The following is a 22,688-nucleotide window of genomic DNA, read 5'->3' on the forward strand; positions in this document are numbered from 1 at the left end:
AGTTCAACCCGAGTTTATTTTCAAACAAAATAAACAATTCTCTGACCCTCAGCCAATGAGGTCGCTGGGCGGGGGTCACAACACCTAATGAAGTTGCCGATTGCAACTCTATAGGCAGCATGGTAGCACAGTGGATAGCACTGTTGCTTCACAGCTCCAGGGGCTCAGGTTTGATTCCCGGCTTAGGGTCACTGCCTGTGTGGATCTCCACGTTCTTCCCGTGTCTGCATGGGTTTACTCCGGGTGCTCCGGTTTCCTCCCACAAGTCCCGAAAGATGTGCTGTTAGGTGATTGGACATTCTGAATTCTCCCCCTGTGTACCCGAACAGGTGTCGGAGTGGCGACTAGAGGCTTTTCACAGTTACTTCATTGCAATGTTAATGGAAGCCTACTTGTGACAATAAAGATTATTATAGCACATGAGTTCCTTTCCCCAGAGGTCCATCCTTGGGTGCATTATCTGCACGTAACTTTAACCCATATCAGGTGATCTAGGTGCTAGGGAGGTTTCATCCGGGAAATCCACAATAATCAATCTATTATCTTCCGATGAGGACAAGCCCAGATTGTTCCCGGCTGTCTGTCTCTGTCCAGTTTGTTCGAGTTTGGCTGTTTGATTTCCCATCAGACCTGTCTGTGGTTCTGACTGTGGCTTTTATTCTTCCTTCATAGCAACTTCTTTGCAGTGTTAATGTAAGCCTACTTGTGACAATAATGATTATTATTAATTTAAAGTGTCCAATTCTGTATCAGACCTAAGATTCAGGGCATTGGCCCTTTAACCACAAGGGGCAATGACTGCTTGAGCTATCTCAGCAGCAACAACATCATTTTGCATCAATATTACTTGCAAAGGAATGCTTTGCAACACTGTCAAAAGGGTAAATTGGTGACCAAGCTGAAGTTTAAAAGAAAATTGGAGAGCTGGGTGTGGAAGGTACCAAAGAGGCTTTTCAAAGAGGCTATTGAAGGCAGTGAGGGAGGGTTGGAGGTAACAAGGCAAAGTTATTTTGCAAGAGAGATGCTGATGGTCAAAAGGTCAGCCTTTTTGGAATCACAGGGAATAGGGGAACCAAAGAAAAAAAAGAGTATGGATTCAGATTGTTTTTCCTTAATTTAGAGTACCCAATTCTTTTTTTCCAATTAAGGGGCAATTTAGCGTGGCCAATTCACCTACCCTACTCATCTTTTGGGTTGTGGGGGTGAGACTCCACACGGACAGTGACCTGGGGCCGGGATCGAACCCGGGTTCTCATCGCCATGAGGCAGCAGTGCTAACCACTGCATCGCCGTGCTGCTGTCAGATTGTTGCTTCGCGAGGATTTCACAAGTAAGGAGGATTGAGATGGCAGAGAGATTAAATGGCATTTTTGGGGGGCCATGATGTGGAGATGCTGGCGTTGGACTGGGGTGAGTTGAGCACAGTATGAATTCGTACAATACCAGGTTAAAGTCCAACAGGTTTGTTTTGAATTACTAGCTTTCGGAGCACAGCTCCTTCATCAAGTGAATTTTTTTCGGGGACAGTAGAGGACTCGAAAGCTGAGTCTGGATTAGTTGAAAATAAAATGAAATGAAAATAGCTTATTGTCACAAGTAGGCTTCAAATGAAGTTACTGTGAAATGCCCCAAGTCGCCACATTCCGGCGCCTGTTCGGGGAGGCTGGTACGGGAATTGAGCTGTGCTGCTGGCCTGCTTTGGTCTGCTTTCAAAGCCAGCCATTTAGCCCTCAGCTAAACCAGCCCCATAAACCAGATTTATGGAGGGCAGCGATGGGATGGCTCATAAGGGGAAAGCATTCGGAAAGTCCATCATGGCGATGATGATTTAGATAGAGTAAGAAGTCTTACAACACCAGGTTAAAGTCCAACAGGTTTATTTGGAATCACGAGCTTTTGGAGCATCGCTCTTTCATCAGGTGACTCACCTGATGAAGGACTACGTCCCGAATGCTTGTGATTCCAAATAAACCTGTTGGACTTTAACCTGGTGTTGTAAGACACCCCAGTCCAATGCTAGCAGTTCCACATCATGATTTCGATAGGTCATGGGATGGGGGGGCCCTCCAAAATTGAAGTTGAACTTCAGTCAGTTCCTTATAGGTGAGCCTGCTGGTGACTATCTGCCATGGTGGCATTTGAACCCGGGTCCCTGGAGCGTTATCCTGGGTCTCTGGATTACTCGTCCAGCGATAATACCACTACACCATGACCTCCACTACCCCATGACCTCCCCCTTTGGGCTGGTGGAGTCTTGGTACCAGATGTTATTTGAAGATAGATTCACTGGCCTAGATCACCCTTGTGAGGCCATTGAACCTCATGCGACATTGCTGCCAAATCATCTGAGCCAGATTCCAGAACTTGACCTCGCTGATACCTGATCCCATTCCATGCTGAGGGCTTCCTAGCTCACGTAACATCTCTCTCCTGCTGCTGGCCTAGACTAATGCCCCCCCCACTTCATCCAAGAACCCAGCGGTCTTTTTCTTGCTCAGTGATTCACTTGGTGTTCATCTTCTTCCAGTCACTTGGACTACATACAGTTTTCAGCAATTTCACTGTGACCAGCGCAGATTTCCCCTTTGTCAGCTATAGACTGTCTTTAAAAGATTCAGTCAGGGTGGACCACAGTCTAGCCATGCCCATCGCAGCAGTCACCCAGCTCGGCTGAGCACTGCAGCCATTCAGATGGTGAAGCAGAAGGTGGTTTGTGTGCCGACTGTCCCTATGCAACCGCATGAAGGTTAATTGCGAATTGTGGCCCCCCCACACCTGAAAATGGAAGCAGTGCCATTTTTAGTCAGGCAGGTTTATAACTGGAACATAAATTACATGTGCATCCAAATATATGTCCTATTCGGCAAGTGTTATAATGTTATAATGTACTTTTTGTCCTGATTAGAGACCCCACATGCACCAGTTGACCTACGGATTAAGAACCAAACTGCTCACATTATTGTAGTGTCTTGGGAGTCTGGTTTTGATGGATACTCCCCTCTCAGCATTTGCCAAATCCAGGTAAATTTCACTTTCACTAAAGTGCAGTTACTGCAGAGACTGAGCAATGGTAACATGAGGCGGGATTCTCCCGAATCGGCGCGTTGACCCGACCCTGCTGTAAGAAACGGGGCGAACCATTCCGGCGTTGGGCCATTCTCCGCAGTTCTGGGGGCTAGGCCGGCGGCGCAGGGGTTGGCGCCAAGCCAGCGGGCACCGAAGGGACTGTGCGAGTTAGCACATGCGCAGAACCGCCGGCGTGGTTCAGCGCATGCGCAGACCGACGGCATATTCTGGCGCATGCGCAGGGGGTGTCGTCTCTGCGTCGGCCATGGCGGAGCGCTACAGGGGCTGGCGCGGAAGGAAGGAGTGCCCCCACGGCACAGGCCCGCTCGCATCAATCGCGGGCCAGGCCACCGTGCCCCTCGCCGCGAGGACCGCACCAGCTAACCTACCTACCAGGTCCCACCATGTGGGATCAGGTCCAATCCACGCCGGCGGGACTGGCCTGAAACCGATGGCTGCTCGGCCCAGGGGAGCCACTGCCAACGGTCCCCGACTGGCGTGGCGTGATCCCCGCCTGAAAACCGCGCCGGAGAATACGGCGGCGGGGCGGGATTTAGGCCCCCGCCCCCTCCCCGGGGATTCTCCGACCCGGCAGGGGGGTCGGAGATTCCCGTCCATGCTGTTTTAGACCGTCTGCTCTTCTCCGAGCCACATACAGACGTGGCAGAGTTTCGTCAGGTTTAGTACCAAGAGATTGCAATTTGCTGGCTGTGACTTTACATTTACTGAATCATGTATACTGCAAAGCCATAGCAGATTGTTAATCAGCGTGAACAGGTCATTTGCTTTCATGGACTGCATACCTAATGGCCTAAAATGTGTATTGACTCATACTGGTTTTGGCAGCAGAAGTATTTTATCTGGCAAAGTCTTTGAATGGCAGAGTGCCTTATTTATCAGTGATGACATTTAGTGATTTCAGCAGGTAATTATTACTCACTACTTTTGTTTTTAAAAACGAAGAGTCAAGTTAGGTTCATCTTCCTGAGAACCACTACTTCTCTCAGCCAAGTCCTGGAAAGTTTGTTTTTCCAAAGCCCTCTCTTTCCCTTCTCCTGAAGCTGTTGTCTTCTGCAGTGGAGGTCGATGCGGCTTCACAGGCAAGATTGTCCTCCTTTGAGGGCAGCACGGTGGCCTAGTGGTTAGCACAACCGCCTCACGGCGCTGAGGTCCCAGGTTTGATCCCGGCTCTGGGTCACTGTCCGTGTGGAGTTTGCACATTCTCCCCGTGTCTGCGTGGGTTTCACTCCCACAACCCAAAGATGTGCAGGGTAGGTGGATTGGCCACGCTAAATTGCCCCTTAATTGGAAAAAATAATTGGGTAATCTAAATTTATTAAAAAAAAGATTGTCCTCCTTTACTCAACTGGCCATTTCTTCCTTTGTGAATGCTGGTGCACCATTCAGCTGGAACAAAGATTTTTTTTTTTTTTTTTAAATTTAGATTACCCAATTATTTTTTCCAATTAAGGGGCAATTTAGTATGGCCAATCCACCTACTCTGCACATTTTTGGGTTGTGGGGGCGAAACCCACGCAGACACGGGGAGAATGTGCAAACTCCACACAGACAGTGACCCAGGGCCGGGATTCGAACCTGGGACCTCAGCGCCGTGAGGCGGTTGTGCTAACCACTAGGCCACCGTGCTGCCCCAGCTGTGACAAAGATAGTAGTGTGAGATTATAATCATAGAATTTACAGTGCAGAAGGGGGTCATTCGGCAAATCGAGTCTGCAACCTGTGTTCATGTCACCTCTAGGGCAGTTTGCAACAGGAGCCATTGGGCAGCGATGAGCGTGATGATTTTTTGATTTGATTTATTGTCACATGTACCGAAGTACAGTGAAAAGTATTTTTCTGCGGCCGAGGGAACGTACATAGTAGACAAAAAGAATAATCAATAGAGTACATTGACAAATGGTACATCGACAAACAGTGATTGGTTGCAGTGCAGAACATGGGCCAAAACAAAGCAAATACATGAGCAAGAGCAACATAGGGCATCGTGAATAGTGTTCTTACAGGGAACAGCAGGCCGAGGGGGAGTCATTGTGGAGTTGTGTAGCTGTGGGGAAGAAGCTGTTCTTATGTCTGGATGTGTGGGCCTTCAGACTTCTGTATCTTCTGCCTGATGGAAGGGTCTGGAAGAAGGCAATGCCTGGGTGGGAGGGGTCTCTGATAATGCTGTCTGCCTTCCTGAGGCAGCGGGAGGTGTAGACAGAATCAATGTGGGGCTGGCAAGCTTGTGTGATGCGTTAGGCTGAGTTCACCACACTCTGCAGTTTCTTGCGACCTTGGGCCGAGCAGTTGCCATACCAAGCTTGTGATACAGCCGGATAGGATGCTCTCTATCACACATCTGCAGAAGCTTATGAGAGTTGATGCAGACATGCCAAATTTCATTAGCTTCCGTAGGAAGTAGAGACGTTGTTGGGCTTTCTTAACTGTTGCATCAACGTGAGTGGACCAGGACAGACTGTTGGTGATGGTGACCCCCCAGGAACTTAAAGCTGTTGACCATCTCCATTTTGGAGCCATTGATGCAGACGAGAGTGTGTGTCGTGCTGTGCTTCCTGAAGTCGATGATCAGTTCCTTGGTCTTTCCAACATTTAGAGAGGTTGTTTTCGGTACAACATACAATCGAGTGATTTATCTCCCTCCTGTAGTCTGATTTGTCGTTGTTTGAGAGACGGCCACCACAGTTGTATCATCCGCGAACTTATAGATTGTAGATGGCATCTGGCTGATCTTCGCCTGTACTTTCACTGAAATTATGGTGGCGGAGCAGATGAAGCCGCAGGGAACATTGCCCCTATAGTAACATCTCTGGCGGAAGACCCAAAACTCCTGATTTTATTACCATGTTCCTTACATCAACCTTTAAGAATTCTGAATCCTGCCCATTTCATAGATCATAGAATTTACAGTGCAGAAGGAGGCCATTCGACCCATCGAGTCGGCACCGGCTCCTGGAAAGAGCACTGTAGTAATCCACGGGAGGCAGGAGTTCCGTCACCACACCAATATTTATTTACAATAACGATATTACAGGAGCAGCTACAAACAGTGCTGCTAGCAGTCCAGTCAACTTAAGACTGGCTCACAAAGCCTACACAGGTGATTATATGGGCCCCCTCAATGAGCTATCATTGAGGGAGCTCATACTCCAATTGGCCAACCAATAAAGCCAATTGGAGTTCATTACAAGCACCCTACCCAAGGTTAACACCTCCACCCTATCCCCATAACTCAGTAACCCCACCCAACACTAAGGGCAATTTTGGACACTAAGGGCAATTTATCATGTCCAATCCACCTAACCTGCACATCTTTGGACTGTGGGAGGAAACCGGAGCACCCGCAGGAAACCCACGCACACACGGGGAGGATGTGCAGACTCCACACAGACAGTGACCCAAGCCGGAATCGAACCTGGGACCCTGGAGCTGTGAAGCGATTGTGCTATCCACAATGCTACCGTGCTGCCCTTGCTTAAGTTTTACATGTCTTGCCTAATGCAGCAATAAATAGGATTGCGGGAGATAATCCAGGTTTTCATGTCAGGCAACACAAAACCAAAGCTTGTTGTGCTCACGATCATTATGCGGTGGCTTGGCTTCTGTACTTAACCACTTCTGACAGCACGTCCACCACTGGCAGTTTTATATTAACTATAAAACACAGCTTAATTTGCCGCACTGCAAATGGACTGCTAGTCGCTGAACAGAAAAGTAAGTTTACAACAAATATCCAATCCGATCTGTGAAGTCACTTACTCCTTCGGGAGTATGCACAATATTGCAAATAAGTGTGAAGGGAAAAATGTTATACTGTATGTTTTCCTGAGAGCAAGGATGGTATTCAGGACTTTGATTAAGTAAATGAGGAAGAAACAGTTTCCAATCACAGATGTTTCGGGAACCAGAGATTGAATAGGATTAGGTTTTTAAAAAAAAAACAGAAGCAACATGAGGATTTATTTTTGCGATCAGGAATGGCTTCCCTGAAAGGATGGCGGAAGCAGATTCAAACTCAAGTTTCAAAAGATAAATGGATAAAACCTGAAAGGAAAAATATTCCAGGGCCCCGGAAAAAGAACAGAGGAGTGGGATTAATTGGATAGCTCTTACAAAATGCCGGCATAGGCATGATGCTTTAAATCACTGCTTCCTACCGTCTATGATTCTACAATAATTTCTGCAATGCCTATTTCAATTTTGTTACAGGATGTGGGCTTCGTTGGCTAGGCCAACATTTGTTGGGCAGCATGGTAGTACAGTGGTTAGCACAGTTGCTTCACAGCTCCAGGGTCCCAGGTTCGATTCCCGGCTTGGGTCGCTTACATTGTGAAGTCTGCACGTTCTCCCCGTGTGTGGGTGGATTTCCTCCGGGTGCTCCGGTTTCCTCCCACAGTCCAAAGATGTGCAGGTTAGGTGGATTGACCATGATAAATTGCCCTTAATGTCCAAAAAGGTTAGGTGGTGTTACTGGGTTAAGGGGATAGGGTTGAAGCATGGGCTTAAGTAGGATGCTCTTTCCGAGGACTGGTGCAGACTTGATGGGCCGACTGGCCTCCTTCTGCACTGTAAATTCTATGTTGCCCATCTTTTTTTAATATATATATATATTTTTTTAAATTTAGAGTACCTAATTATTGTTTTCCCAATTAAGGGGTAATTTAGCAGAGCCAATCCACCTAACCAGCACATCTTTGGGTTGTGGGGGTGAAACCCACGCAGATACGGGGAGACTATGTTGCCCATCTAATTGACTTCTTGAAACTGGTGGTGAGCTGCCTTCTTGAAGTCCATATGGCGCAGTCACTCTTATAGTGCTAGTGCGAAGAGAGCCAACCTCCCTTCCCAACAGCACTGTGCGTATACTTGCACCAGATAGACTACAGCGGTTCAAGAAGGCAACCCACCGCCACCTTCTCGAGAGCAATTAAGGATGGGCAACAAATGGTCATCTTGACAGTGACGTCCATATTCCCGAATGAGCCTTTGACCTTCCATTCACCATGATATTCCTGCAGTTATCAATCTGCTGAGACATCCTAATACCTCTTGCCTTGGCATTGTCTTCAATAACATTCCTAATCTTATAGCCTAGTTAGACCCAACAATTCCCCAGTATGACAAATATATATCTAACGGAAATTGAGATAGTTGAGCACATAGGGGGCTGGATTCTTCCGCTCCGCCCACCGCAAGAACGCCACGGGCGAGACGCGGACAATGGAGAAGTCCATTGACCTCGGGCGGGATTCTCCGGTCGCCGGGCGGACGTGGCCGGAGAATCCTGCCCATGCAATGGGAACGAGGATCATAGGCTGCAACATGTGAGTGGGATAATCAAGTACATAGATAACAGGAGTGAAATTCCACGATCTTGTCATACGATACTGGAATTCCAATAGTAAATGACTAACTTTTAAGACATTTGTGAGATGTGCATAGGAGTGTGATAGATTGAATCTAAGGTTGAATTCTTTAGGTGTTGGCAGGATGATGGTTTATTTTAAAAATAATGAAGTGATGCTTGTTGATTCTAATTGTTTAAATTATTTTGATGTTGAACGTCCTATTGAGCAGAAGGGTTCTTGACCAGTAATATCTAAAATACAGCTAATAAATGATTTTGTGTTTGCTGGGGAAACACTTTGATTTTCCACACTCCTAATTCTCAGCATTAGAAGTTGATAATTCTGTAACTGAGCCTGGACTTTGTAACTCTTCCCCCACCTCCCCGCCCCCACCAACTCGCTTGCCTGGGCTATCTCTTACCCTAGCTTCTAAAGTTTCCTCAACAACAGCGTTGGTCGCTAATCATAACTTTCTCGCTATCTAACTTTCTCCAAGGTGTAGGATGTTCTGCTTTGTTCGGGACACTATACAACTCTCACTTGTTACTGTTCAGCTTTGTTAACCTTGTATTATGAAAGCTTGTGAATTGTCACAGTACTGGAAGCAGATTTGCCAGGGGATCATACAGTAAAGAAGGAGACCAGCCATGCCATTGTGGTGCTTCTCCTGGTACCTTGCCAAGAGCTTATCCAATTAGCCCCACTCATCTGCTGCTTTCCCATTGATATATATCCAATTTCCTTTTGCTGGTTTCTTGAATCTACTTCCACCAGCCTTTCAAGCTGTGCATTTCAAATCATAACTCATCACCTGAGCAAAATTCTCCTCATCTCTCGCCCAGTAACGTTTTGCCAATTATCTGAAATACCTGCTGACAGTGACGCTGTGAATTCAACAAGTTCTTTGTGTCAGGCTGAATTTGCTTTATGTTTTTCTGATCAGGTTGAGGAAGTTGGGTACGATAAAAACATGATTGGTCCAGTGCTTACCTATGAAACTAAAGTTCCACCATTCCAGTATAGCATCCTTCAGCTGCAAGCCATGACTTCCTACCATATTTGTGTCTCTTGTAAGAATGAAGTTGGATGGTCCCTACAGTGCTCTGGGATCCAAGCCAAAACAACAGAAGGAGGTACGTTTTTTTTCTTTCTTGGCAATTTACAATGTTCTGAGACCTTTTTCCCTTTGCTGCATCTCTTATATCTTCAAAAGTCTCTTATCAAATTGACTTCTCAAGAGTTGTGAAAGTAAACGGGGTCCTTTAGAGGCTGAGATGGGAGACATTGCGATGGAGAATAAGGAAATAACAGAGGAAGCAAACTTTTTTTTGCTTGCCAAGGATATAATGAGCGTGAGGAACTTGAGTTAAAAATAAATGTTGATTAGTATTAGTAAAGAAAATGTACTAAAGAAAAGAAAGAAAAATAAATTATTGAGACTAAAGGTTGACAAATCTCTTGGACCCGATTGACTACATCGGGGGATTTTGTATGAGGTGGATGTAGTGCTGGTGATCTTCCAAAATCTTCTACGTTCCGGAACAGTTCCAGAGGATTGGAAGTTGGCAAATGTAACATCACTATTCAAGGAAGGAGAGATATAAAACATAAAAGTACAGATCCGTTAGCTTGACATAAATTGGGAAAATGCTGGAATCCATTTTTCATAGAATTTACAGTGCAGAAGGAGGCCATTCGGCCCATCGAGTCTGCACCGGCTCTTGGAAAGAGCACCCTACTCAAGCCCACACCTCCACCCTATTCCCGTAACTCAGTAACCCCACTTATCCTTTTTGGACACTAAAGGCAATTTAGCATGGCCAATCCACCTAACCCGCACATCTTTGGACTGTGGGAGGAAACCGGAGCCCCCGGAGGAAACCCATGCACAAATGGGGAGAACATGCAGACTCCACACAGACAGTGACCCAAGCCGGGAATCGAACCTGGGACCCTGGAGCTGTGAAGCAACTGTGCTAACCACTATGCTACCGTGCTGCTGTATTAAGGAGATCCTAATCAGAGACTTAGAAAATCATCACATGATTACATCGAATCAATTAATTTTTGAAAGGAAAATGTTGTTTGATAAATCCATGCAATTAGTCGAGTAGATAAGAGGAAACAGAGCAGAATTCTCCGCTCCCGTGCGGAATCGGGAAGGCCGTCGTGAACTCGGCCGAGTTTTTCGACGGCCCCGGAGGCTGCTCCTCGCACTCTATTCACCCCCCCAGGGGGCTAGGAGTCGCACTCCGTAAATCTTGGTCGCCGGGCCTTGACACTTGCATCAAGGCGGCGCGCCGAGAATGATGTGACGGCGGCGCCTAAGTGACGTCAGCCACGCATGCGCAGGTTGGCCGGCTCCAACCCGTGCATGCGCGGTTGCCGTCTTCCCCTCCGCTGCCCCACAAGACGTGGCGGCTTGATCTTGCGGGGCGGCGGAGGGGAAAGAGTGCGTCGCTTGGAGGCGCCGGCCCGACGATCGGTGGGCACCGATCGCGGGCCAGTCCCCTCCTGAGCACGGCCGTGGTGCTCAATCCCCTCTCCGCCCCCCACAAGCCACAAACGAGCATTTGGCACCCATGTTCACGACGGCAGCGACCAGGTATGGTTGCCGCCGTCGGGAACATCAGGCCGCTCGGCCCATCCGGGCCGGAGAATCGCCGGTTGCCGTGAAAAACGGCGAGTGGCGATTCATCCGAGCGGTGGGTGCCTGGGCGGTGTGTCGTGAGTCGCCTGGCCCTCCCGCGATTCTCCCACCCGGCGTGGGGAGCGGAGAGTGGATCTAGAATATTTTGTTTTTAAAAGCTGTTTGTTTAGGTGCCACATGAAAGGCTGTTGCACAGGATAAGGGCTCATGGGTTTGGGGTAATATATTAGCAAGGTAAGAGAATTGGTTAAAGGATTGGAATAAATGGTAATTGTCAGATTGACAGGTGGTTGCTACTGAGGTATCACAAGGATCAGTGCTGGATCTCAGCTATGTACAATTTATATTAATGTAACAGCCTCCCCGAACAGGCGCCGGAATGTGGCGACTAGGGGCTTTTCACAGTAACTTCATTGAAGCCTATTTGTGACAATAAGCGATTTTCATTTCATTTCATTTCATTTCATTAATTCGTTGAAGGGGTTAAGAAGTGTTAATGATACAAAGCTGGATGGAACAGTAAACATGCAAATCTGTGAAGGGATACAGATACTGGGCACAGTTCTCTGTTTGGAAGGCGAAGGGCACGATCTTCCGGTCATACTGCACCGGAAAAGTATCTCGCTGTGGTTCAGCGTGGCCGGTGAAAACCAGGAGACCCCACTCCGGGATACACATCGCCCGCAACGCCTCGCAAGACGTTGCGAGGAGAATCCCGCCCACAATGGGCAGGATCACTTTTTGGCAAATCTGCATATTAGAGCAAGACCGTTAGCCTTACTCTAATGTGCAGATTTTCACGGTACCCGACGCTTTGGGATTCGATCCCTTCGCCTTGGAGACCTCGGGCGAGCGCCGTTCAGCACTGTTCCCCACAAACAGACACCAGATGGAACAGCACTCATGGGGGTCTCCAAGGGGATTGGAGGCCCCCAACTGTATCCCCTTTGAGCAGGGTGGTCCTCTGGCACTGCTGGTGCCACCTGGGTACCCTGGCAGTGCCAGCCTGACACCCTGGCAGTGCCAGCTTGGCCATCCTGGCACTGCCAATGTGCCCACGTGGCAGTACCAGCTGGCTGGGGCACTGCCATGGTGCCAAGTTGGCACTGCCTTCCTATGCTGTGTTCGGGCTGGGGGGGAGTTTGGGGATTTTATTTGTGGGTCTCGGAGATCGGGACGCCATTTCTAAATTTCCCGATCTCTCGCTCCAACGGGTAGAGCTCCCCGTTATAATGAAACAGGTTTAGGTGCAGCCTCGGCCGTGTGTTCCTGGTTCAGGCCCATTACTCAACACAGGTAGTGTTGAATAGCCATGTGTTTCTCGGCACAGAGTGTCGGGAAACACGCAGCTAAACGCGCTCGCTAGGGGACTTTGTTCCCTTTTGGGAAGATCGCGCCTTAAGCGTTGATGACAGGACTGAATTGCGTTTGGTTCACGTTCCCATTGGAATGTTATTTGGGGAGCAATTCAGGACATTCTAATGGGCCAGGACTCTGCTGGCATGAATCCCGACAAATTCCCAGCCCAGTGGGCATTGTAACCGCTGGGACAGGAGTTAGCGCCAAGGAGCCTGGCAGTTGGAGCTGTTTTTAAGCACTCCGCTTACCACACTCACTGCAGCCACCAAGGTGGCTCACAGAAGACCTGCCCCCAAATATCAGCAGTCCAAGGCAATAATTTTTTTAAAATAAATAAATTTAGAGTATCCAATTATTTCTTTTTCCAATTAAGAGGCAATTTAGTGTGGCCATTCTACCTAACCTGCACATCTTTGGGTTGTGGGGGTGAAACCCACGTAGACACGGGGAGAATGTGCAAACTCCACACGGACAGTGACCCAGGGCCGGGATTCAAACCCGGGTCCTCAGCGCCGTGGGCAGCAATGCTAACCACTGTGCCTAGTGCTGGAAATGCAAGGTCATGATAATCTTTATTATTACTGCTGCTAGGGGCCCTATAAACTACTTCCCCCAGAGTTTTCCAACCCTTGTTTTTCACCAACCTCCACAAATATCGATTCTGCCACCTGATATAATAATCTTTATTAGTGTCGCAAGTAGGCTTACATTAACACTGCAATGAAGTTACGGTTAAAATCCCTTGGTCGCCACACTACTATCCTGTTCAGGTACACTGAGGGAGAATTCAGAATAGCCTTGGACTTGTGGGAGGAAACCGGAGCACCCGGAGGAAACCCACGCAGACACTGGGAGAACGTGCAGACTTTGCACAGACAGTGACCCAAGTCGGGAATCGAACCCTGGTCCCTAGCGCCTAGAAGCAACATTGCCAACCACCGTGCTACCGTTCCACTTCTTAGGTGGACCCTTAGCTCCATGCCAGTGAGGAGCGGAGAGACAACCTCTTCTGAAAGGTGGGTCACAGAGTCAGGTATGCCCTGCTGAACTCTGCCTGGTAGGTGGTGGCAGGGGTCACCTCTGCCAGGGGGAGACAGCTCGTGAGCTGGAGGGGTGGTGGTCACTGGTGAGTCCACTACCCTGAGATGGGCAGGTAACCAGGGAGGGTTCCAACGGCTGCAGTGCAGTTGTCCTTGGTTGGGGTGAGCTCTGCAGTGGGCAGCGCTTCTGAGAAGTGCAAACACCAGATGGGCTCCTGATTGAGCTTGGCCCTTAATTACACAGCTGGGTATGGGGGTGTCCAGAGGGGCGTGCTGGACGTGCTCCCAGATGACCAGAGGCCTGAGCATTTACAGGACCTAGGCAGCACTCAGCAGTGTGACCAGCCAGGAGCCAGTACGTAACACCAAAGTGTACATTCAAAAGACAGACTAAAGCAACGGTGGTCTGACGTTGGCTCTTTTCTCTCTCGACAGATGCTGCCAGACCTGCTGAGATTTTCCAGCATTTTCTCTTGTGGTCTGAACCAGCCCACCCCGATCCCGAGGGGGGACATCTGCACCAAGTCATTACCCGCTACTGCCCTCGGCCCAGGCAGCCATCTCCCAGCAAGCAATGTTTTTTAAGCCTCCCGCTCCCCCTCCGCACCCATGTCGCCGAGTCGATGTTTGTCAATACTTGTAGCCTGTGTGACTTCCACTAGAGAGGAGTGGAGCATCACGGCAAGGTGGAGCATACTGTGTTCCATCCGCTAATCACATTTGTATGCATGCAGATGCCGGTGTTGCACTCAGGCGCTGGGCGCAAACCTTGTTATCACCACCAGCGAGGGACCGGAGCATGGCGTCCGAATTGGCGCCGGGCGCGGACCTCGATTTTGCCGATCCTATGCAAGATTGCGGTTTGTGACGTCGCGAGATGGAGAATTTCGCCCACTGCATGATCAGTAATTGTTCAGGAAGATGGCAGGTGAAGCGTAATGTGGAGAAATGCAGGGTTATTCACTTTGGCAGGAACAGTGCAAAAAGAGAAGAGTTTTAAATGGTGAGAAACTATTGAATGTTGGTGTCCGGAGGCATTTGGGTGTCCTTGTACACAAAACAGAAAGTAGAGCACAAATGTAACATGCAGATCAAGCTAGTAATTGGGACGGCAAATACGGTAAATTGGCTTTTTTGACTGGGAATTGATTGGAGTACCATAGGAAGTCTTGTTGTGATTCTGCTGGTCTTGGATGATATCACCCCTGGAGCACTATGTGCATCTTTGTTTCTTTACCTACGGAAGGATACACGTGCTTCGAATTGCTGTTGAGCAAACTCAGTAAGTGACTCCTGGACACAGCGGGGTGTCCTTTGAGGAGAAATTGAGGAGATTGGGTTCCTAATATCTGTAATTTAGAAGAATGAGAGGTGCTCTCATTGAAATACAGAGTGCTTGACAAGGTGAACGTTCAGGAGATATTTTCCCGGCCGGTGAATCTAGAACTTGGTCTCAGGGTAAAGGCATTGGACATTTAGAACTGAGGTAAGAAGAAACATCTTCACACAAAGGGTTGTGAATCTTTGACATTTTCTGCCCCAGCTAATAGTGGATGGATGTTGTTGAAGATTTTAAAGGTGGCGATCAATAGATCTTCAGACTTTTAAGGTGGTCAACAGATAAGGGGATTGTGAGGACAAAGTGGAATTGAGATAAAGGATCAGACATGATGTAACTAAATGGTGAAGCACAATCAAGTGGCTGCTCTTGCTCCTATTTCAAACTTAGGTAACACCTCTCCATCCTCTTCTTCCTATCGCAGTATCAATCCAAAGCCTCCATTCTATGAAGTGTAAGTTGCTGTGCATTCATTTTGTGCAGCAAAACTGTAAATATGTCCTGGAAGGCTTCTTCCCCATCTAAATCTGTCAGCATAATCCTCTTCTCCATTATACGCTTGCCTAACCTTCCCTGAAATAACATCTGTACCAATCACTTCAACTGCTCTGTACTTTAGCGAGTTCCATTCATCACCTGTAGGGTGAAGAGGTTTGTTTTGAATTTCCTATTCAGGGTTTGATCCCGGCCCCGGGACACTGTCCGTGTGGAGTTTGCACATTCTCCCTGTGTCTGCGTGGGTTTCACCCCCATAATAATAATAATAATAATAATCGCTTATTGTCACAAGTAGGCTTCAAAGAAGTTACTGTGAAAAGCCCCTAGTCGCCACATTCCGGTGCCTGTACCCAAAGATGATCAGGTCACGTGGATTGGCCACGCTAAATTGCCCCTTAATGGGAAAGAAAATAATTGGGTACTCTAAATTTTTGTTTTAAAAAAAAGAATTTCCTATTTGATTACTTAGTGACCATCTTACATTGATGGCTTTTAGCTCTGCCCTTGACAACAAGTGGAAACATTATCTCAGTATCCACTTTCATTCTGTACTATTGGTTGAGGTAGAAAATTCCATTTTCTTCCGGTTTGGTTAAACATGCACCGCTACCTCGCGCCTTGGAATGTTGGCTCACGTTTGGCTCCATCAAATTCTCCCTCTTCACCAATTCACTAACAACGCTACATTCCTCCTCCTCCTCCCCGGCCCCCAACCGCCACCACCACCGAACATGTTCCACATATTTTGATAGATTTGGGGTTATTTTTGTACAAAGGAAATTAAGTGCAGCAACGTACAAGCAGTTTGGAGACAAAATGACTCATGCATTTCTTTCCTTTGCAGTCCCAACGGCCCCCCCTCATATTGTCAGCACACACGTGAATGTTTCCACGTTGACGGTCGAATGGGTTGGACCTCCGGAGGAGGAAGTTAATGGTATCCTGCTGGGTTACATGTTGCGCTACGATTGGGAAGGTGGTAATTCCCCTGTAAGTACATTTGAAACGCTTTCAAGTAAATAAAAAGAAATGGACACGTTTAATGGGCTGGCACTTTGCTGGAGAACAGCTGATGTTTGTGGAGTCATACGGACTAAGTAAATCATAGGATCAACTGATTCCAATTATATTGTGGCTCGTGGGAAACACACATCCAAAGGTGGACATTATTCAATTGCTGTGGCAACCTGTTGTTTTTACTGCTCTCTTTAGCAATCACAATCTAGTTCAGTAACCCCTTGTAATTATTTCCCCTATTGAGCTCACCAACTTTCAATATTACATATCAGAATATGAAATCATGATTTATCCTTTTTCAATTGTTTTCGATTCTTTTCAAATTAAAAAGTTTTATTTATGAAGATTCTGTGACTTTTCTGCTCATTAAAGTTATAGGAAGTTACTGCTGGGGAATGGAAAATTTGCCATTTGGGCTCATGGTGCCAATACTACAGAGCAACATGAAATTAGAATGAAACTCCCTTACTTTGCAACAATGAACTCCCAGTCCTGAACCCAGAGCACCTTTACTGCACCAGCCTGCTTCATACCAATCATCCTGTTTTTGCTGTGCAATTGCCAGTTATCACCAATTTAATTACCGTTTTTTATTGACAGAACACTACAGTTAACATTTAACATTGCTTAAGTTTATTTCAATCAGGAATGATAATAGCCCCGTGTCTGCGTGGGTTTCGCCCCCACAACCCAAAAATGTGCAGAGTAGGTGGATTGGCCATGCTAAATTGCCCCTTAATTGGAAAAAATAATTGGGTAATCTAAATTTATTTTAAAAAAAGGAATGATAATAGCCACGAGGCAGAGGAGATTTTCGTTCCATCAGTGCTTGCTCTGTAGCTGAGTAACTTCCAAGCGGCTTCAAAACAGAAAGAAAGGGATAGACAGAACAGTTTATGGAACGTGGGTGTTGTCGGCAAGGCCATATTTATTGCCCATCTCCAGTTGCCCTCAAAGGTATGGTGCATCACATTCTTGAACCGCTGCAGTTTGTCTTGTGCAGATAATGCTGTTGGACAGGGAATTCCTGGACGTAGGATGAAGGAATGGCGATTATAGTTCCAAGTCAGGATAATTTGTGACTTGGAGAGGTACTTGTAGATGTTTTTTCCCCGCATATGTCGGTTGCCTTTGTTCTAGGTAGTAGAGGTCCCCCATTTGGAAGGTACTGTTGAAGTCCAAGTGGCACTGAGGTAGATGATCAACCATGATTTAATTGAATGGCTGAGCAGGCTCGATGGGAAGAATGGCCTATTTCTGTCCCTATGTTCCTAAGTAGCGTGGCAAATTGTTGCAGTGCTTGTAGATAGTGCACTAGTGGTAAAAGAGTGAATATTTACAAAGGTGAATGCGGAGCCAATCAAGCGGGCTGCTTTGTTCTGGATAGTGTCTAGCTTCTTGAGTGTTGTTGGAGCTGGAGTCTGGAACATTGAGAGGTATAATTCTGTGAGCATGACAAGCCCTCGGATGTTAATGAGGAGGACTTCGCTGGGTTGACTGTGTTTGGCAGGGTATGCCTTTGATGTATTCAGGTGAGCCGTCCAGTTTTATTCTAATTATACTGTTCTGCAGAGCTTTGATACAATTGCATAGCTTGCCAGGCCATTTCGGAGGCAGCTAGGGATCAACAACTGTCCCACCACTCTCACTTGCATAAATTTTCATTCTGTGCATCTGCAGTCACACATGAGCCGGAGTGGGTCAGGATGAAAGATTTCCTTTCCTAAAGGACATTAGAGAATCAAACAGGGTTTTACATCGATCAGGTATTTTCTTAATCACCCTTTACTGAGAGTTGCCTTTTAATTCCAGCTTTATTTAACTAATTTAAATTCCCCCAGCTAGCGTGGCGCGATTTGATTCCAGGTTTCCAGATCATAAGTTCAGAGCTCTAATATTCCAGTAATATTATCACAATGTTACTGTACCCAGGTTGGCAGACATTATGGGCAGTTCAGCACACCCAGTTGCACTCCAACTTCCTTCTGATTAGATCTCCAAGAAATTGCAGAGTAAATACAATTAGAGTAAAAATAACAACGCAGTCAATAAGTTTACTGTTAGTTAAAGATATCAAGGGATCGATGATTAACCATGACTGAATTGAATGGTGGGACAGGCTCAAAAGGATACTTGGGCCTACTCCTGTGTAACATGCCTTAAACAGGATGTGGACACTATTGTTCTGTTGGTATCATAGCATTCCCTGTCAAATTTATTTGAAAAGTTCATCTATTTTAAGAGCAAGTTCACATTGAACTCAAGGTGGCTCAGGCAAGTACTTAAATTTGCTCGGGGAAGCTATGATATCTTGATAATTTTGACTGGTAGAAGTTATATGAAGAGATTCTTCTAATCTTGTACTTATGATCACTATAAAATCTGCGTTTTGATTAATGGTCCCTTGGACTTTCGCAAAACTTGATGTAAAAAGTATTACTTACAAGTTAGGAGAAACTTGCTTTGAGGTTCAGAACTCAGTAGTATAACTTGGTTGCTACTTTATTTCGTACAGAGTTAACACTTCTTAATCTGTGACTGCTGCAAATGAACTACCTCCCGCTGGCTCGAATCAGAACTTGCCAAAAGGAAAACAGTTATTGGAACTTAGTCCCTTTCGCTGCAGGACATAGCTGCCCTAGGCTCAGCCATTTTCTGCTGCTTCCCTCCATCATGAGGTTACATAACGAAAGGACCACAGCATGTATTTATATGGTGCTGTTAACATAATAAAATGTTCCAAGGTGCTTCACAGGACCATTATAAAATATATGATGTGGGCCACATATTCAGGCAGATGACCATAACCTTTAGAAATGGATAGGCTTGAAGGGGTATCCTATTAAGTAAATAAGCTGTTACTGAGGTAAATTCCAGAGCTTAGAGCCCCGGCAGCTGAAGGCACAGCCACCAGTGAAAGTGTGATTAAAATCGGGGATGTTTATGGGACCAGAATTAAAGGAGTGTAGATATCTCGGAAGGATTGTGGGTCTGGAGGAAATTGCAAAGACAAGCAGGTGAGGTCATGGCTAATTTTTAAATTTTAAATTAATTTTTAATGCAGGACAATTTTAAAATTATCAGAGTGCTTAACATGAGTCAGGGTAGGGGCAGTGAGAAAAGGAGGGATAGATGGATGAATAAGGCTTGGTGCGAGTTGCAACATGAGCAGCAGAGTTTTGGATCTCCTCAAGTTTACGGAAGGTAGACCATACTGGACCTACTGGGGCTGTTTAGCACAGGGCTAAATCGCTGGCTTTGAAAGCAGACCAAGCAGGCCAGCAGCACGGTTCGATTCCCGTAACAGCCTCCCCGAACAGGCGCCGGAATGTGGCGACTAGGGGCTTTTCACAGTAACTTCACTTGAAGCCTACTCGTGACAATAAGCGATTTTCATTTCATTTTTCATTTCATTTCATAGGCAGCAGGCCAGTCAGTCCTAGAGGTATCAAAGGGGCCGGGGTGACGGTTTCAGCAGCAGTTTATGCCTGCCTGTGGTAAGACCTGGCCAACATTCAGGCTTCAGCTGATAAGTGGCAAGCCAGATGACCTGACACTTGTTTTTAGGAGAACTTGAGGCTGGGATGCCACCAGGAGCTTGCCCAGGATCTCTGCACCTTGTGCAACCAAAATAAAAAAGGATGCGCTTCCTTCTAAAGAAAGCGCACATCAGAGACGGCGAGAAAATGCAAGAAGAGGAAATCCCCAGCCACCAACTCATCCAAAATTCAATTACCTGTGGTATCCTGTCCTGTTTGCAGCATAACTTCCCAGTTGCAAATCAGCCTCAGCAATGACCTATGTACATATTGGAACCTACCTAACACCCCAGGTGATGAACATGGTCACCTTCACCTTGAAGGATGAACAAGGGGGGCAAACAGCATTTATGCCAGAGGTTCCCGAATTGAGGGTCATAATCCTCAGTGGGGTTTTGAGATGGAATTCCTAATTGGGGTTGCAAGTTCTGAGGCAGCAACAGTGTCTATGGAGCGGAGACTCTGCTGTGAACTCGAATCAGTTCTGAGTACCGTTTAAATGTGTGCACATCTGCTGGTGGACATAGCCTAATGAAATGAACTCTGAGGCCTGGTTGTTGGCAATAGGGCCAGCAAAATGTAGGTATCTCTTTTTTTTTGTCTGCCTCACCTCTGCTGTCTGAACTCTTTTCCTTCCTCATCTGTTCCACTGAACAACTCCTGCCACCTTCCCCTATCAACATGTGCCTCTCCCCTGGGTCACCTGACCACAGGCTGAATAATAGGAAGCAGAATGGGTATTGTTCAGGCTGGAGGAATGTTTGTAGTGACGTTCCCTAGGAGTTGGTATTGGGAGCCTTGCTTTTCCTAATATATGTTGGTGATCTAGATCTGGGTGTGCAGGGGACAAGTTCAAACTTTGTGGATGATACAAAACTTGGAAATATTGTAAACTGTGACTGTTGCTACGTTGCCTGCTGTTGTGACACAGCAGCTGTGTTGGCATATAATATTTAGTTCCATGGGGTGGACAGCCTGCCCTATGGATGTGAAAATCGCCCATTACTGCTGCTGATTTCAGCGTTGCTGTTAGTGGCCAACGTGTTTTGCAATAGAAAGGGTGAAGAGATCTGAAATGATGGCGAGAATTATATTTGTATTCCAGTTTGACGAGTGAACCTCTATTATTTAATTCTGAGGAATTTATATCAAAGTTTTGGGTTTGCTGTCAGCTAGATTTTTATGGTGGTTACTCTGATTAGGGTCGCACGATCTAACATCTTGAATGCTGCATTTGGATGCTCCTTATTGGCCTAAATATTCTGCTGGTATGTTAGCTATTGGCATTGCGCCAAGGTTGGAGTTTTGTTTAGAAAAGCTGCACCTTGACCCTTGCCAATTTTCAGTTGTCAGGGACGTCAAATAACTGTCCGGGTTTCCAGCCTCCACTGAGGCCTATTGTGAAAGTAGATATGCAAAATGACTGCAACAGGCCTTGGAGGCTTGCTACACTACAGCTTCTTGTGTGCTGTGGAAGCCTTTATTTTTTTTTAATTGCTTATAATGCAGCAAGTAATTGAGTGCCCTGCAATTAATTGAAAAAGCATTTGTTCATCAAAATATTAAACCTGCTGCCATAGTAACACTGGATGGTGGGGATAAAATTGCACCTCTTGCAACCACTCATTTCCCCCAATACCCATATGGTTGTCTGTACATGGGCAGATATATAGTACATTGGCCATCACCTTTTTTAAAAAATAATTTTTATTCAGATTTTCACAAAATATCAATAAGAGAAAATATGAACAAAAAAAATATTAACAACTAAGAAAAGCAAGAAAGAACAACCCCCCCCCCCCCCCCCCCCCGTTAAATACAAAAAGAAGAAAGAGATTAACACCCGTCATAACCAAAGAACACATGTACACGCCCCTTCAACCCAACCCACCGAAACGACCCCCCACCCGGGCTGCTGCTGGCCTTTTTTCCCTACCGTTATGCCAGGAAATCTAGGAAAGGCTGCGACCGCCTGAAAAACCCCTGTACTGATCCCCTCAGGGCAAATTTCACCCTCTCCAATTTGATAAACCCCGCCATATCATTGATCCAGGCCTCCACGCTTGGGGGCCTCGCATCCTTCCACTGAAGAAGAATCCTTCGCCGGGCTACTAGGGACGCAAAGGCCAGAACACCGGCCTCTTTCGCCTCCTGCACTCCCGGCTCCACTGCAACCCCAAATATTGCGAGTCCCCAGCCTGGCTTAACCCTGGATCCTACCATCCTCGACACCGTGCTTGCTACCCCCTTCCAAAACGCCCCCAGCGCTGGGCATGCCCAGAACATATGGGCATGGTTCGCTGGGCTCCCCGAGCACCTAGTACACCTGTCTTCGCCCCCAAAGAACCTACTCATCCTCGTCCCGGTTATATGAGCCCTATGTAGCACCTTGAACTGTATGAGGCTAAGCCTTGCACATGAAGAGGAGGAGTTCACTCTTTCCAGAGCATCCGCCCATGTCCCCTCCTCAATCTCCTCACCCAGCTCCTCCTCCCATTTACCCTTCAGCTCCTCCACCGAGGCCTCGTCTACCTCCTGCATCGTTTGGTACATGTCCGAAATCCTCCCCCCTCCAACCCACACCCCCGAGAGCACCCTGTCCTGGACCCCACGTGGGGGCAACAGAGGGAACCCCGCCACCTGCCGCCTGGCAAACGCCCTTACCTGCATATACCTTAAAATGTTCCCCGGGGGAAGCCCGAAATTCTCCTCTAACTCACCCAGGCTCGCAAACTTCCCATCTACAAACAGGTCCCACAACCTCCTAACACCTGCCCTGTGCCAACTCAGGAACCCGCCATCGATTCTCCCTGG

The 22,688-nt window shown here is 47.0% G+C and overlaps 1 protein-coding gene across 1 annotated transcript in view; it reads left to right on the forward strand.

Moving 5' to 3' along the window:
• mertka (c-mer proto-oncogene tyrosine kinase a) overlaps positions 1–22,688 on the forward strand; it is a 181,749-nt gene that overhangs the window by 70,442 nt on the left and 88,619 nt on the right. Inside the window, exons 6-8 of the mRNA XM_038799109.1 lie at positions 2,906–3,021; positions 9,376–9,565; positions 16,163–16,308. Of these exons, the coding sequence (XP_038655037.1) occupies positions 2,906–3,021; positions 9,376–9,565; positions 16,163–16,308 (452 nt within the window). The remainder of the gene's footprint in view (positions 1–2,905; positions 3,022–9,375; positions 9,566–16,162; positions 16,309–22,688) is intronic.

This window comes from Scyliorhinus canicula, chromosome 6 (genome assembly GCF_902713615.1).
Source record: "Scyliorhinus canicula chromosome 6, sScyCan1.1, whole genome shotgun sequence".
Classification (NCBI taxonomy): domain Eukaryota; kingdom Metazoa; phylum Chordata; class Chondrichthyes; order Carcharhiniformes; family Scyliorhinidae; genus Scyliorhinus; species Scyliorhinus canicula.